This window comes from Xenopus tropicalis, chromosome 2 (genome assembly GCF_000004195.4).
Source record: "Xenopus tropicalis strain Nigerian chromosome 2, UCB_Xtro_10.0, whole genome shotgun sequence".
NCBI classification, from domain to species: Eukaryota; Metazoa; Chordata; class Amphibia; order Anura; family Pipidae; genus Xenopus; species Xenopus tropicalis.
In genome coordinates, this window is record NC_030678.2 from 7,387,494 (window position 1) to 7,404,644 (window position 17,151).

At 42.9% G+C, this 17,151-nt stretch overlaps 1 protein-coding gene across 4 annotated transcripts in view; it reads left to right on the forward strand.

The window, feature by feature from the left end:
• Positions 1 to 13,977, forward strand: part of ildr2 (immunoglobulin-like domain containing receptor 2) — a 125,418-nt gene extending 111,441 nt beyond the window's left edge. For 2 of the 4 annotated variants that reach the window (XM_031895738.1, XM_031895740.1), the window contains 5 exons: positions 2,264 to 2,410; positions 2,910 to 3,080; positions 4,777 to 4,893; positions 5,600 to 5,801; positions 8,232 to 9,347. In XM_031895738.1, coding sequence (XP_031751598.1) covers positions 2,264 to 2,410; positions 2,910 to 3,080; positions 4,777 to 4,893; positions 5,600 to 5,801; positions 8,232 to 8,934 — 1,340 coding nt within the window. In that variant the 3' untranslated portion in view covers positions 8,935 to 9,347. 4 annotated transcript variants of the gene reach the window in all.
• The last annotated feature ends 3,174 nt before the right edge of the window (positions 13,978 to 17,151 follow it).

Consider the following 17,151-nt stretch of genomic DNA (forward strand, 5'->3'; position numbering starts at 1 on the left):
CCAAATGCTGTTCATTGCCTTAAGAATGAATGTGCCCCCCCCAATCAGTCACACTGAACTAAATTATCTCCATTAACCGCTGGCAGCCATGGGAACGCACATCCTGGCAGTGAAAGAGTGAAGCATTTCAACACGGGATGCAGTTTTTGCCAACGTGTAATTATCATTATTGATGCAGAAGAAAAGAGCACATATAATCAGCCGGGCATTACTAAGCAACGGGAGAAAAAAAGTCAGCGCAAGAGCTCACTCTTTTGCTTTTAATGTTATGATTTAATTCATGTTACCGAACTCATATCATTTGGCCCTGAGACTTTGCGTTGGTGGTTTTCTATTGGCACATTTAGAAGACTAAATTTTTGTGTATGTTGTGGGTCTTTGTGTAGACAACTTTGGAGACACATCACAAGCACCCTCTTCCGTGGTGACAAGTTACCATCAGCGACCATTGATAAAACTACACATCTGTTGAGTGTTTTGGGGGCTAAAGAGCTGCAGTTACCACTGTATAGTGTGGAGGCAGCAGGGGGGGCTCCAAACAGGGAATTTGCCCCCCATCAGCCTTAAGAGTAATGGAAGATGCCATTCAGCTACTCGGTGGAACCGGGCATGGAAAGAAAAGAATTAAATTGTGGTTGGGGGTGGAGTGGACGTGTCCAAGATGTACTCAGATTTCTAGGGTTCTGGGTTGGCATCTCTGTCTTAATTGGAGCCCATCAAGCTCTTCTCAGTCTTGGTCTGGACTTGGGTTTAAACCCAACAATGCGCAACCTTGACTTGGTCTAGGAACTGGTGCTCTTAACTACAGAGTTTCTGTGAGTGTTGTACTGGGAGTGCAAATCGTGTTTGGCATGGCGGCATGTACCTTGAGTACCTTGACATCTTCCATTTGTAGAGGCTCCATTGAAAGCAACTAGAGGACAGGCTATGCTAACTGTCACATCAGGGCAATTTCTGGTGTCACTGTGTTGCGTTAAGGTATTCTCAATATACACAGACTATTTAGACACATGCTTGGGAGTTTATAAAGGACTAGAAGTGGGTTTTGGTTATTGAAGATAAAGATTTGGGCCTTTGGAGGCTACTATTAACTTGTCTCTGATGAAGGTCTCATGATCTTCATGGCTGTCATTTTCAGGCATGGTTCTGGTGGTTCCTGTGCCATAGATCTATACTACCTCATGTTGATCCAGATAAATACATTCTAGGATTTGTGCCTCTTTAAACGTAATTATTTGCATGAATAAGCAAGTTGTGTAGCAATCACAGCCTCTGATACATCTCCTCATGGAGTGGGAATCTGCAACCTTACCTACCAGGTTCCTCTCACTGCTTCACATACAGGCCAATGATATGCTGGGATGGCTTTGTGCCTGAACTCACTTCAAAGTCTGCCCCACCATCTACTCATTCGTTTGTATTCCACATTGAAAAAAGACTGGGTCTTATGGACCTGGGTCTTATGGACAAAAAATTGCCCATGTCTAGTGACCTTGAGGAAGAAGAAGTTATAAGAGAAACAGGAACTTCTTATACGGTGGTCCCAAAACATTGGGAGTGATATAAAAGATAGAAACCTAAGAATTAGGTCTTGGGAACTCCTATTTTGAGTCCAGCATGGTGAGTCAGTACAAGAGCATAGTAGGTTCTAAGAGAGCATCAGGTGATACAATTCAAGAAACCTCTATATCAAACCCAATGTTCCCTCCAATCCAGGGATCTCCAATTTTTTATTACTCATAAGCCAAAGAATGTTGGTGAGCCACACAAGCATGAAGAAAAGTTATTTGGGGGCCAAATAAGGGCTGTTATTGGCTATTTGGAAGCCCCATGGGGACTGCTGGCCTGCAGGAGGCTAGGCTCTTACTTAGAGTAAAACTGTCTCTGGGCTTCCAAAACTTGTTTCCAAGCCAGAGATTTAGAAATGGAACCTACTTTGGGGCCACTGGGAGCAACATTAAAAAAGGGTGGTGAGCAACATGTTGGGTTGGGGATCACTGCTCTAACCCCTTTGATTTTGCCAAAATTTGGTGTTTGGCGCACCACATTGTGGGAACATTGTTTAGGGGTTCAGCCCATGGTGTTCACCATGGAAAGACACCATTGTCATGTATCACTGCCCAGTATATACAGTATATGGTGTATGGGTAGGTGCATATAGTCCTAGTGCCATCTTCAGTGTCCCATTCAGTCCTACTAAGTGTGAAGTCCAAGCCTCAATCATTCAGAACACTGTTTAGCAAACTCCTCTTTGTCATCCCAGAGTGGGCCTTCGTCTGCCTGGTGATACTGGGGACCTTCCTCTTCTTCGTGATGGTGGGAATCTGCTGGTGCCAGTGCTGCCCCCACAACTGCTGCTGCTACGTGCGATGTCCGTGTTGCCCCGAGACCTGTTGTTGCCCAAGGGCCTGTAAGTATCTGACAGTCCAAGTGGCATTGGTATTGGTGGATGATTTAGGTCTAACTCTGGCCTGAACCATTGTACACAGTGTCTGGTCTTGCTTAGTATGCAAGGTTCTCCTGGCCCAACTTGCCTCGTCTGAGCTGCCATAGTCTTTCTGGTTGGCCAAGGCCATCATTATACCCTCCCATAGTTACCCTACTGTGTAACAACCCCCTAATATGAAGCCAGAAGGTAGATGTGGTCTGATATAAATGGCCACCTGAATGATTCTGAGAATGGAACTCTCCAAAATAGGGACAATTGTTTTTTTCATAACCATAAAAATATACTAATAGTTTACTAACCACAGTTATGTAGGAACAGCCCCCTAATACTTGTGCTGGGATCCATAATGATCCATAAGGATCCATAAGGAGCAGCAGGGGATATGGCACCAGTCTATTAATATAGAGTTTAATTGCTGAGATTATATCATTGCCCTAACACGCAGTTTGGTTCCTTACAGTGTATGAAGCTGGCAAGGCTGCTAAGGTGGGATACCCCCCAACTGTCCCTACTGCCTGCCCCCCCTACTACATCTCCACTATCCCGGTGTCTCAGGTGCCGGCCTGTAGAGTGATGGATAAACCGCACGTCCCACCCTTGGTGCAGAGCGACTCGCTGCCAGGACAGAATGGTAAAGTGCACTATAAACTAGATAAAGTAATGATTAAATAATTGTGACTTTGCCCCTGCTTCTAGCGCCCCCCCAAGGTTATATATATGATTGTGTCAGTAACAATGTAGAGATGAGACATATGAGAACAAGTCAATTCATATCACTAACTGGTTTAATGGAGTAATATCAGGTATCAGAGGTTTCATTATAGGGGTTCTAGCTATCTGTAGGGGGCATTACCCACACATTACTCATTTTCACTTGCAGTTCTCCCAAACATTTGAGGCCTGACTGCCCAGCACCCCACCGCCTTCTGCCACCACTTTCCCACAGATACCCCACTCCTAGATTCCATTTCTGCAATCCTCACCGAAGGAAAGTCTCATCTGTCCCAGTGAAGCCCTCCCAAAGGTGGACGCCAGGATGGGAACAACCTACTCACACCCATATCATTACTGACCCTTACCAAGTCTTCTAAGGGGACTTATTTCTAAGGAAAGACTAATACAACATCTATCTGTTTACCTACCTACCTACCATGTAGATAGATAGATAGATGTTGTATTAGTCTTTCCTTCATCTATCTATCTATCTATCTATCTATATATCTATCTATCTATTTATCAATTACTGTATATACTCGAGTATAAGCCTAGTTTTTCAGCACCCAAAATGTGCTGAAAAAGTCACCCTCGGCTTATACTCGAGTCGGGTACCATGGGTCCCTCTAGACTAGCACCCTCTCTCCTTTGTGTGCAAATTAGGCCACCTGCAACCAGACCCTCCAGTGCCCTGGCCTAGGCTCCCACTAGCAATACTTATTTCCCCTTACATCTCCTCCGGGACTGGGTCTGCTGCCAGTTTGCCAATGTGCAATGAGCGTGGGGTAGTACTCATATTGTTTTTGTTGATCCTCTTCTCCGCTTACAGAGCTAGTTTACTGGTTTTTTTTAAATAAATATTGAAAAACATATACCCACATATACCCCTCAATTAATGTTTTTTTATTGGTATTTATTTTGATTATTAAAACTTAGCAGTAGCTGCTGCATTTGCCACCCTAGGCTTATACTCGAGTCAATAAGTTTTTCCAGTTTTCTTAGGTAAAATTAGGTACCTCGGCTTATATTCGGATCAGCTTATACTCGAGTATATACGGTATCTATCTATTAATCAACCAATCAGTCTATCTATAATCTACCTACCTAACTACCTACCTACCATCTCTTAATTTCCTATCTATCATCTATCAACCCATTACTCTATCTATCAATCGATTTATCATCAATCAATCATCTACCTACCTACCTACCTTATTTATCTTTATTATATATCAGTCTATCTATCCACCTATCAATCATCTATCTATCAACCAATCTATCATATCTATCTATCTATCTATCTACCGTCTTTTTATTTTCTATCACCTATTAATCCATTACTCTATCATCTATCAATCCATCATCTCTCTCTATCATCCATTCTCCATAAAGAACATGCCCTTCTGTAGGAGAATGCTGTGAGAAATGTAATTAGAATTCAGGATTGCAGTAGGCTTCTAGCACAATGGTACCTAGGCAGTCATGCCATGATTTCTTTTTTAATATAATTTAATATCATTTTTAGCACACAGATTGCATAAGTAGAGAGGTAACTAGTTGGGGACCCGTGACTGATCCATAACAGATTTCTTCCATTTATTTCACCCTTTCAGCCGTACGTAAAGGGTACAGGATCCAGGCCGACAAGGAAAGAGATTCAATGAAAGTTCTATACTATGTAGAAAAAGAACTGGCCCAGTTTGATCCGGCCCGAAGGATGCGGGAAAGATGTAAGAATGAAACGCCGGGGCGCTCGCAGCTTAGAGTTTATTTCATCCCTACATTTTCTGGGTTCCGGAACAATAACTTGTCTGTGGGACTGAGTCATCTTATAGCTCCTTGTTTCCCTCCCACTCATTGACTCATCCGCCTTAACTGCTTCTGTCTCATCCCTATTGTTTCCTACTAATGGCGCTATAATGCCTTCAGCATGGTCCCAGTATGTCTTCTCAACACTTAGTGGGTCGGGTTTTTATAAATAACTACAAGCAACGTTCATTGGAACAAAGCAAAAGGGGGCGATGGGCACAAAGGGTTACTGAGACAAGTGAAGGAATACTTTATACAGGGCAGGGGTTTCTGATTTGCCCCCTATGAGGCATAATCATAAGTGAAGGACCCAATGGGAGCTGGATAAAATGTTGATGACTCTCAACATCCTCATAAAGGTCCATGACTAGTTATTGGCAGTAGTTTTATTCCAGTATGAATTCATGTTTCCATGAGCAGTCTCATTGTGATGGTAATGGCAGCGTATGTGGGCTGTCTGGGATAGCCCGGGGGTTGCCTAAGGGTATCGTTTAGTAATAGTGCCGGATACATCAGTAGAATTCCGCCTCTGTAGAGCCCTTTGATTCACCGTGTACTGTATCATATCCATTCAGAACGTGCCTTTTATCATCCGTCGTAAGCCCGGCTCTCTCGCTCTGTTTTCAGACAGTCACACTATTTCAGAGCTGAGCTCTCTGCATGAAGACAACACACATTTCAACCACTCCTATCGGCAAGTCCGGCGGAAGCCATTGCCCCCCAGTTGCAATGCAGACGGAGACGCAGAGTACTGGTCCGGCGTTGTCGGCTCAGCAAGGCCCGCGACATACTCTAAATTCAGGGAAGACAGGGAGAGCTTCCGAAGTAGGTAAGTATCAAACGGGGGGGTACGCCTGGCATTCATTTATTATTAGTCAATGTTAGTCCCCATGTAAGGACCTGGATAAGGCAGCATGTGTATGGAAATGTATAAATATAAAATATTATCATTATATCAAGGCATTGGGCCAAATGTTGTTACTTCAACTATAGAAATGAATGGAGAGCGGTGGGATTTCACTCTCGCCGACTATAGTGAGCTCTAACTTCACCCTTTGATAAATATACCCCATAAAGTAGAATACAAAGATGTTTCACCATTTTGAACTATGGGACAGGGACCAGATGTTCTGCATTGCATTGTGCTCTCCATACTCTTCCCTCCGCTGAGTTACCTTCTCCTGAAGTTCTATCTTCTCCCCACCATATGGTCCATTGAACCTCTCTCACTGGTGTTTCAGAAGTTCTCATGATCTCCCCCCTGCAAATAGATCTTCGGAGGGGCCCAGCATGCAATGCAGGCATTCCCCGCAACTCCCATTCCTAGCTCTCAGGTAGGAGAGCGGTGTGAAGAGGGGTTCACTAAAGCTGAAGCAGACCCTCTGGTCTAAGCCACCTCTTGACCCCCAGGCCCTTCCCCTGCTTTCTCTTTACCAGCGGTTCGCAACCTGTGGGTCATGCCCCCTTTGGGGGTCGCCTAAGACCATAGGAAAACACATATTTCCGATGGTCTTAGGAATAATTTTATGGTTGGGGGTCACCACAACATGAGGAACTGTATTAAAGGGTCGGGGCATTATGGAGGTTGAGAACCACTGGTCTTTACTTAAGCCACTGATGTTCTGTCCCCCCCAGTATCCATGTGTTGCACCCATATGATTTGTATGGAAAGTGACAAAACAAGGAGTGTGTTGCGGTGGAGTAATAAATATATGTTGGTCTGCACACCAACATCCGAGGGACATGCTAAGCTTTTATATAGAGCATAATTATAATTACACCCCATAGAAATACTGCACGGGCATGACTATAATAATGTTATATAGTAATACCTACCCCCGAGTGTGTGGAACAAGCAGAGATTAACACTTATGGATGCAGACCCATTAAATATACTCAAAGTACTTGAACCAAGTTGCACTCATCTATACTAGGATTTTGCGTCAGTTTGCTGATTGTACCTATGTTGGCGCATACGGCAGAACACACTGCGCCTAGAGCCCTGTGCCTAACGCCATCATTATTTACTCCGGTCTGTGCTAGTAGCTTCTCACTGTTGCACCACCTGAACTCACGTCCCATTTGAGCCCAATATACTGGAAAGATCATTGTGTTTTGGGTAAAAGAACTGCACCAATTGTCTGGTCTTTGCAGCAAAACCTTAAATATAGTCTGTGTGGCCTTGTCTTGAGCCCTTAACTGCATTTTCCATTCCCTTCCCTATGGCAAAACATTCATTTTTTTTTATGCAGCTGCTTTTTTAATAAGCAGTGAGCTCTCAGAGTAATCCATACATCTATCATTAATTACTTCTCCTGGACTCTGTATGAGCGGGTTGAACAGAGCTCTTCCTCGCTCCGTTATTTTTCCTACGGTTTGATTCCCTGAGTATAGGGCTTATTAATTAACCATCACAGCAGAGGAATCATGAAGAGGGAGAATGCTTGGAGAGAATTAGCTGTTTTTATAAATCATAAGCCTTATAACAAGTTAAACAAATATATGTTTTCTTCTCTATAAGAATTCAGTATTAGTCCCTTTTTTGTTCTAACCACTGAGCCCCTGAGCCAAGATACTGAATCAAGATCCTACATCTGACTGGCTGAATTGCTTTGAGTCCCTTAGTCAACTCTTAGGCAGGTAGGCAATAATAGGTATAGGATCCCTTATCTGGAAACCTGTTATCCAGAAAGTTCTGAATTACGGAAATGCCATCTCCCATAGACTCCATTATAAGCAAATAATTCTAATTTTGAAAAAAGAAACCCTTTTCTCTGTAATAATAAAACAGTACCTGTACTTGATCCCAACTAAGATATAATTACCCCTTATTGGGGGCAGAACAGCCCTATTGGGTTTATTTAATGGTTAAATGATTCCCTTTTCTCTGTAATAATAAAACAGTACCTGTACTTGATCCCAACTAAGATATAATTACCCCTTATTGGGGCATAACAGTACCTGTATCATAACAAAGTGATGGTTGGACATCTAAATGCAGCCGGTTTAGGAGGCTATATTATTTAATATCTGGTCTGGTTAATACGGACCTCTCCTGATTAATATGAACATGGTAATATCCAATTTTTCACTAGTGATTTTCCAATTATGTCTTAAGACTAACATGGCTTGCCATATCTGCTCAGGGTCTCAAGAATCATCAAATGAATAACAGAGGCAAAACGTATTTTATGCAATGTTCTAGACTTTGGCATAGAACATTCCACGTGTGTTATTCCACCTGCTTTTCTCCCCGCAGCCTCCAGAGACCGACATCTGAGGTCTTGGAAAGGAAATCGTTCCCCATGACAATCCAGGCTGTGTCCACCGACGAGTTAGCCGCATTTACAGACTCTTATAAGCAAAGACCACGGAGGGCCGACAGCCGGGGACCCGGATCAGCACCTCGGTTCGAGAGGTCGGAGACAAGGGGAAGATCACTGTATCAGGACAGCTCTTCAGACGAATACTATGGAAAACGAAACCACGGAAGAGAACTTTTTTCAGACGGCGAAAGAGGCTGGTCTTTCAGCCCCTCTCGAATACGAGCCGCAGAGGACAAGCACCTGCCCAAGCGGATAACCAGGATGGGCCAGAGCTACGACGACGCCTATCTCAGCAGAGTTCTTGAAAGGAAATCGAGGGGTCTCGAGGACACCACTGTAACCCCCTCCAAACTGAGTTTGCGGCAAAATTCCAGTCGCAGCTACGGCCGATCTCCAACGTTGAAGACTGGAGACAGCAAAGACCACAAAGTAGAGGAAGAAGACTCCCTTCCTCCTTACAGTGAAAGGGAGCTTGCAAGGGCTCTCCCATTTCACTCAAGAGACCACTCCTATCTCAGCGCCTCCGACAAGAGGAAGAAAAAGGAGCAGCCCAGTAAAACAGTGAGAAAAGCCTTCTTTTTTTACATGAATGGGTCACAGGCCAAGTGGGGTTGGCGGGCATTGTCAAAGATATAAAGGGCGTATGTGTGTGTGAGGACGTTGCAATCTGATATACCGTGCCATTTATTTTCTAGATGTTTGTGAATCATTAACATGGGACAGACTGAAAACCAATGCATGCTGTATAAAGGCAGCTCTGTTACCGTCTGAGCACATTTCAAAAGGGGACATGTGTTCTTGTCCACTTTTTGGGTTTGTCAATAAAAAAAAAAAAGACCTATTGGCTGTTCGGAAAATTCCATGCTTTTGACATTGGGTGTTTAAATCTGTTTTTATTTTATATATAATAATGTACATTAAGACTTCGGATGTAATATGTCTTGTGCAGGCACGGTTCAAACCCGGGACATTGTTGGAGTGAAAATTTCTTTGTAAACAAATAAACAGATTTAACACGGGATACGCAGCGGTTCCGCTCTTTAAGGTCACATGGTTGTTCAACGCTCGTTATTCTGCACAGATGTATCAAAAATATGTAACTCGGCCAGAAAACTTGACTTCTAAAATCCAAAAGAGCCTCTGCCTCTTGTCTTCTGGTTAAAAAACGGGGGTTTTAATGCTGCTCAGACAGAAAGAAGTGGGAACAAAGCGGCTCATTAATGTCAACATTGGAATTTTAGAACTGTATTCAATTTCGAAAACATCTATATAACGAGATTATGGCTATTTTTGCTACTTACTCTGATTTTGTAGTTATGTTTAATTATCACAACGTTCAAGGGAAGATGCAAAAAACTGTTTGTTTTTTTTGTCTATCGCCAACAGTTTTCCAAATAAAAAGGAAATTGCATCCAATCAACTTTAGAGCAGATATATATACACATATATATATATATATCATTGTCATTCTATGTGTAACCATGTCATCCCATGAATCACCCATCCCCCATATCCGAGAACAGTCCTTCTAAAATAAAGATGGCGTCCCCATGGTGTATGTTTGTTTCCACCTACCAGGATAGCACATTCGTATCTGAATTTCCTTAGGAGTCCCATGTACAAGGCCTAAATGCATACACAACAGTGTTGGAAACCCTAACATTTTACTGGACTGGCCTCTCAGAGAGTTCCATTTTTTTTGTCTTGCCCCCCCCCCCCCCCCCCCCGAGACAGTTTATCATTTCCTTTTATTTTGTCATGTTCATATCTTACTGTCTATTATTTTTTGACAGGGTGATTTCCCAAACAGGATGTCCCTCGTTGTCTGACATCGTTAAAGACTTAAGGAAGATTCTGATTGGAGGAGGCACTGAGGCAGTCCCGATTACGAATGACAGACCCTTGAGCCACTGTGCTCCACGGAAGCCCTTCTTGACGTGGAAGAATCTTTATATAGCCTGTTTGCCCGCAGGATAGGAGACCGTATGCATGGGCCTTAATTTGGAAGCAGCGGTCTCCTGAGAGTAGCCTGCCCAGTCTCATATGGACCTTAATACACATAAACTGGAGGAACCGCCCGCTTCCACTAGTTCAGATTGTGTAAAGACAAGCCTTAGTATATACACCATACATAGTACACCTAAATCAGTATTAAAGGGGTGCTATCTGCCTCTACTCTCCAACATTCCTTATTTCTCTATCAGTCTTACCTTCCTACTATGCGATCTCTTTGTGCCTGTCATATTGACGCTCTCCCGCGTAGGGAACAGTGACTAATGTCTCTATGACAAAGATATCGGTCGGCTTTATGTATTTCCACATGGAGTGTAACGTACTGATGCCTCTTCCTAACGAGTATCATTATTAATGGCTTTTTGGAACCATTTTTGTGACCATTATAAAGAGGTAATTATCGACTATCCATTATTGATTGGTCAAGTTTGGTGGTCACGTAACTACAGATGGAGCAAGAGATATCTCAGAGGGATTTGACCATCCCAGATAGTTATTTCTAGAAAGATATGGCTAGCTTTAGATGTTACAAAGATGATATAGTTACAATAGGATCCTAGGGGACCAATGTCCAATGAGCCTCAATATGGTACGAAACGCATAAAGCTTTATGTGTATATTGTTAATAAAATAATTTTGATTTCACTATATACCTGAGCTTGAAATCGACTTTTTCTGGAGTCCCGGAGTGCCTGCCTACTTCAACTTGCTTGTTCCGACCAATGTCCAATGTCATGGCTCATTGCAGTTAGAAAGGCAACCATTTTGTTTAGCTATAGAGTCACATGACGAAGGAACCGAGGCAACGGAACGTATGTTACACCATGTTGGATTGCATAAAGTCGGGATATGTTTGTCATAGTTCCAGTCTCAAGCATCTGCTTACCCTTTAAAGCTGCTTTGATGTGCCCCGGCCTTTTACTTTCCCTTTTTTTCCACATTTTCAAACACTTTCTGTTTCCGTGAAGTATCCATACAACCATTTGAAGTCATTTTCTTTTGTTGTCGTTGCTAGCAGTAGTAATCTCGGTAGTAGTACCTTAATTCTTATCGTTTCAGTTCTCTGAATGATGATTGGCTTTGCCATTAGCCAGTCGAGATAAACAAGTGTATGAATATGTGTAAAATGAATGTTCTATTATATTGTTTTCTATTATATTTTTAGATTTTGTGTAAATGACTTTGAGATCCTCACAGCAAATCCTTCTGGAACGTTCTTGTCTGTGTGATAAAAAACATGGAAAATCCAGAAGAAGAAGCCGCGAGGTTCTGCCGACAGTATTACACTCCTCAAACTGTTTACATTGCTGCATAATTATACCGAGGGCTCGTTTATTCCTCGTCTCCGGGGTTGGTGGGGCCTCTTGGGAATAAAAAAAAAAGGTCTTAATTAACTGAACAGGTTGACTTTCCAGGTTAGAAAGCCTTGGGTGCATGGCTCTTCCCCAGGACATAATGGGGCTCATTTATGAACACTGGGCAAATTTGCCCATGGGCAGTAACCCATAGCAACCAATCAGTGATTGCCTTTTTTTCAGCCAGCTGCATGTAGAACAATGAATGCAACAATTTGATTGGTTGCCATAGGTTACTGCCCCTGGGCAAATTTTCCCAGTGTTCATAAATGACCCCCAATGTGTTTCCCCACCCACTGGATGCCTTGAATATACCTGTAGCACACTATGGGGCAGGGACGCCCCCCCCCCAGGTAAACACTTGAATGAGATTTATGAATGTGGAAGCAAATAAGTATCCTCTGCCCCCCTTTCATACCTGATTGGTGGCGGGGGGGTATAAAATGCTGAATTTTAGGCCCACCCCCAAAGCCTCCACCCTAGAAACAAGCCCTCAGGTCCCTGTATAGAAAGTACAGCCGAGTTCCACATCGTATTGATGTTATTGTGCAACTCACAACTCCAGCATTTCTCTACAGATGGGAGGGCCAAGAGATAATACAGAAGGGTCTTCCACTTGGTTGTCCACGTTGGGCATACAGAGGTAACAGGATTGATGTTCTCTTAACCTAGCTTAGCTCTTGTACCTAAAATGTGGTTTAGCAGAAAAGATAGCCAAGGCTACTGCTGGTATTACTCTGGCTACATCTGTAGTTCATTGCACTGTCTGCACCCAAGAGATGAAGGTGATCTACCTCTGTATAAACAAAACACCTACATTTCATTATCTGAATTGGTTGCATCCAAATAGCATCGAGCACTCATTCTGCTGCTTGGCTATTGGAACGCAAAGCTTTGCTTGGTGACCAGTAACCTGGAGTAATGACGTTCCTCAGGCCCTCAGCTTCAGGCCACTTCTTGGACCGTTGGTAAATGTAAGCAGGTCACACTATGTACTGAACAAATAAGAAGTCCTTGTACAAAGAACCTTTTAATGATGATGGGTCACTGGAACTGGGGAATCCTCACGTTCTCTTGATGTTTGTTGATGACAAATCTTAAGTGATGAGAAGAAGACATAGTCACAATGGAATCCCTCAAGGAATCAGAGAGGGGTTAATGTGATCCCTGAATTGAAATCCCATTCTGCACTTGGGCATAAAGTACAATGCAAGTTGAGACCTTTCCTTTATAGTAAGTCCATAGTCCAATGCTAGAACAAAGTCCTAGAACAAAGTCAAATCATTACTATTCAAGAATCTAGCCTAGACCCGTTCTAGCTATCTTTTGGACCATATCCACAATAGATCATTATCCATTCACCTTGGTGGTGAAACTTAGGAAAAGTTAAGGCGGTGTCACCTGATCTGAGAATCCAACCAAACCCCCCGTTCAGGGAAACGTATTTTTACTTTACGTTATGGATAGCGTGACGGAATCATATCCGCCATTTACGTTGGCTGAAAATCCTGAACCAATAGAATTTGTGAACACAACATGACCTTATATTATAAACCCTCGTCAGTTCCTTCTTGAAGACGTCAGAGAACGTGATCTAGATGCCTTCAAGCCCCATAAGCCTCAGTCTTTTCAAATTTAGTATCCATATTTGTTTCCCATTAGAATAATTAGGCCTGATCTGATTGGCCAACAAGTTTATAGCTCATAAATGATCCTTTTTAGATTATAATTGACATAAACCTGCTGGTCTGCTCTGGGCTGGACCTCCCCGTAGGCCCTTTCCAGCCGTTCCAAAGAAGAAGAACTCTATTGTATGTACTTTATTTTTCTATACTTCAGTGTAGTTCTTGACTATAAAATGAATATGTAACGAGGTGGGCATACATATTAATGAGGGGGGAGGATCCCCGGCCTCGCTGAGCTTACTAAGGGCTTGATTTATTTTTCTTTTCAATATGCACAGGTAGTATCTTCCATTCAGTTTTGCAAATATTGATGGTAAAATGTGAGGGTATAAGTGATTGTGGCCTTTTCTGCATATTTCCATGGATACCCTTGTGTGTGTGGGGGGAGGGGCATAAGCCGAAATATTCTCCCTGTCATCTGTTCGTGGCCACTAGAGGGAGCACTCTAGGACTGAAGGAGGAGCAGTAGGGCAGCTCCAAATATGCAGATAAGGAACCTCCGTTGAGCACAATGCCGATAGCCTCATCCTTCGCTGAAAATGGGAGACAAATCCTGATATTTTCCTGAATGAAAAAAAAATGTATCTTTTGTAAAAATCTTGCCATTTGCAGTGTTCTCTAAAAAACAAAAACAAAAAAAATGTGAATCGTCAGATGCCTTTCCGCTGATATATCTGTTCCGGTTTTGTTTTCCTGCTGTATTAAAGGCAAAGGTTGATCATATTGTTATTATTATAGTAAACTTGTATTTTTATTCCCAAACTGCGACCAGTTGTTGTCATAAAACGTGATTCAATACATTGGCTCCGCCCCCTGTCTTATTTCCCGACTCACAGGGAGGAACTTGCTCCTACGAGGATTGGGATTAAAACAAAAAAATTCAAAAATCGGTGGCGCACAAAACATTTTACAGCAGGTAATGACGTCAGATACATTTGTTACTAGTGGCAATTTTTCCACCAAATTTATAAAATCTTTTTTTGTTTTTTTTTTTTAAATGTTTTTGGAAAGTCTAATGACAAAAATCATAATTTATGGGCAAATTTTTTTAAAAAAAATCAAGGGACACCGGCAAAACGATGCAAGAAAATCTCAATTTCTACTTGATAAATTCCCACAATACCTTGGAGAAAGTCTAGTATTTTCCTTCAAAAAGTTCTCACCAATAATGGTAAATAGCTGAAAAATTGCCAAAAAAATAAATACATTTTACCCTTAGCAAAAACAAAAAGTCAATATTTCCAGTTTTGGTTTTTTTTTTTGCAAATTTGTACTTTATTCTGCACATTAAGTTGTTGATTTATCAAGGCTCGAATTCAGTTTTTATTCACAATTCTGATTTTTTGCTCTAAAACTCAAATATTCAAATTATTGTTGAAAAACTTCAATGTTTCGTATTTATGAAGTGCAAAAAAGCTGAAAACTCGAATGTAAAACTTCGTAGAAGTCACTGGGAATTGTCCTAGACAAAATTGAAGCCATTTTTTTAAAATTCGAGATTTTCACGGTTTTCAAACTCGCGCGTTTTGCAGTTTTTGTCCAGGAAATCGAGTTTTTTTAATTCAGATTTTGAAATAAACAACTCATTATTTGAAGAAGGCATTGTATTTGCAGCTGAAAATAGCAGAAGCTACTGGGGGAAAGTTCACGAATAGGAATGATCGTAGCACCATAGGCTGGGCGGGGCCACAGCAGGGGGCGGGGCCACAGCAGGGGGCGGAACACAGCAGAGCTGATTACAAACAGTAATAAAGAAAACCAATACTTTAGCTTAAAGATGATCTTTGTATTTGTACAATATAGAACTAATCTGTACGTCAAGGCGGATTCCCAATTTTCAAATGATAAATAGCTTATTCTACCAATTGGTAGGATTAGGTTTTAACTGTCATTAGTTGGTATTTGTTTTATTTCCAGGTCCGCACCGGTTCTTCTTCCACACTGCCTGGTTGCTAGGGACAGTGGGGGTCATTTATAAACACTGGGCAAATTTGCTCCTGGGCAGTTACCCACGGCAACCAATCAGATGTTTGATTTTATTGTTCTGCTTGCAGCTGGTTCAAAAAAAGCTAATCACTGATTGGTTGCTATGGGTTGCTGCCCAGGTGCAAATTTGCCCAGTGTTTATAAGCCCCAGTGAGTCCAGAGATCAGTTAACATAATAATGTTGGAAATAAAGATTCCACCTTCTCATAATAACATTACTGGCCTGCAGGGCGGGGGTAGAGGGCTGGGAATGGGTCGGTGGGGGAGCTGTATGTGGTGGGAGTCGGGATATACAGGCTGGGAAGGGGTTGCAGAACAGGGAGGGAAGGAAAGGACGGGTAATAAATATACTGGGAAGCCTACTGTACATTACAGTGACCCCAGCTGGGGGTATAATATACACTGTCACATGAACTTCCATGTAAATGTAGGATGGAGCTTGTGCGGGGGAGGGGCCCTTGCCTCTATATTTGCCTTTATAGGCAATACTGTTTGTATTATACAAGGCTCTTTTTCCCTACTGTTCAAAAGTACAGCGCCCCTAGTGGCTCTAAGTGGATTTTGCTGCTGAATGCTATGGAATTCATGACTTATAAGCCTTTTATCCAGAGAAGGAATGGTCTGTGTGCACAATACGTTTCCTTATTCTATTCTTTATAAGGGAAACAATATGGCAGCACCCACATATAAATGCAACGCTCTATGCACACTATACCCTTGTCCTGTGCTAGCCGCTTGATACAGACCTCTGACTTCTGCTACAATAACTGCCAGTCTGTTGAGGAACCTTCCACTCTGGTCTCTATGTGAGGGGTCCCCAACCTTTCTTACCTGTGAGTCACGTTCAAATATAAAGAGTTGGGTAGCAACACAAGCATAAAAATACTCCTGGGGTCCTGAATACAGGCTGTGATTGGCTATGTGAACTGGCAGCCAACAGAAGGTTCTATTAGACAACTTGCCTCCAAGCCAAGAATTCAAAAATAAGCACTTGCTCTGAGGCCACTGGGAGCAACATCCATGGGTTTGGGATGCAACATTGGTTGGGGATCACTGCTCTACGTTGTTAGACTGCAATACCAGTTATGGCCACTAGGCGCTGTTCTACTGTAGCCTTAAGGTGCCCATACACGGGCCAATTCTAGCAGCAGATATGGGTCCCTTAGACAGATTCGGCAGCTTATCGGCCCGTGTATGGGCACTACCGACGGGCCTGCCCGACCAATATGGGGCCTGAAATCGGGCAGATCTCGATCAGGCAGGTTAGAAAATCTAGTCGGATCGGGGGGTGCATCGGCTCGTTGATGCGGTCCCCAGACCGACTTTGCCTATACCCGTCATTATAATTTGATCGAATTAGCCTGGATTCTCCCGATATCGCCCACCCGTAGGTGGGGATATCGGGAGAAGATCTGCTCGTTTGGCGACATCGGAAAGCGAGCGGATTGGCCCGTGTATGGGGGGCTTTAGGCTGCCTGTCCCCCCAGCAGCTGAAGCGGAAAGCTCATGGCTGATTATGGATGAGGAGCCCATTATGTGCTGTTGTGTCGGCGCATTGAGATGTAAATAAAGGCCATTTCCGACATTATGGGGAGCGCCTCCCGCGCTACAGGCACATCCCGAATCATCTCTTATTGTGGGAGAAACAAAGGCGTCAAACTGAGATCCTTCCCCACCGGCGCTCGCCTGCCAGAGACCCCTCAGGTGCAGCGTTTGGATTAAACCCATGTGATTCAGCAGAATAAGCCCCCCCAGTTACCCCTTACCCGCACCATCTGATATATTCACCTACCCATTCCCAGATGCAATTCCCA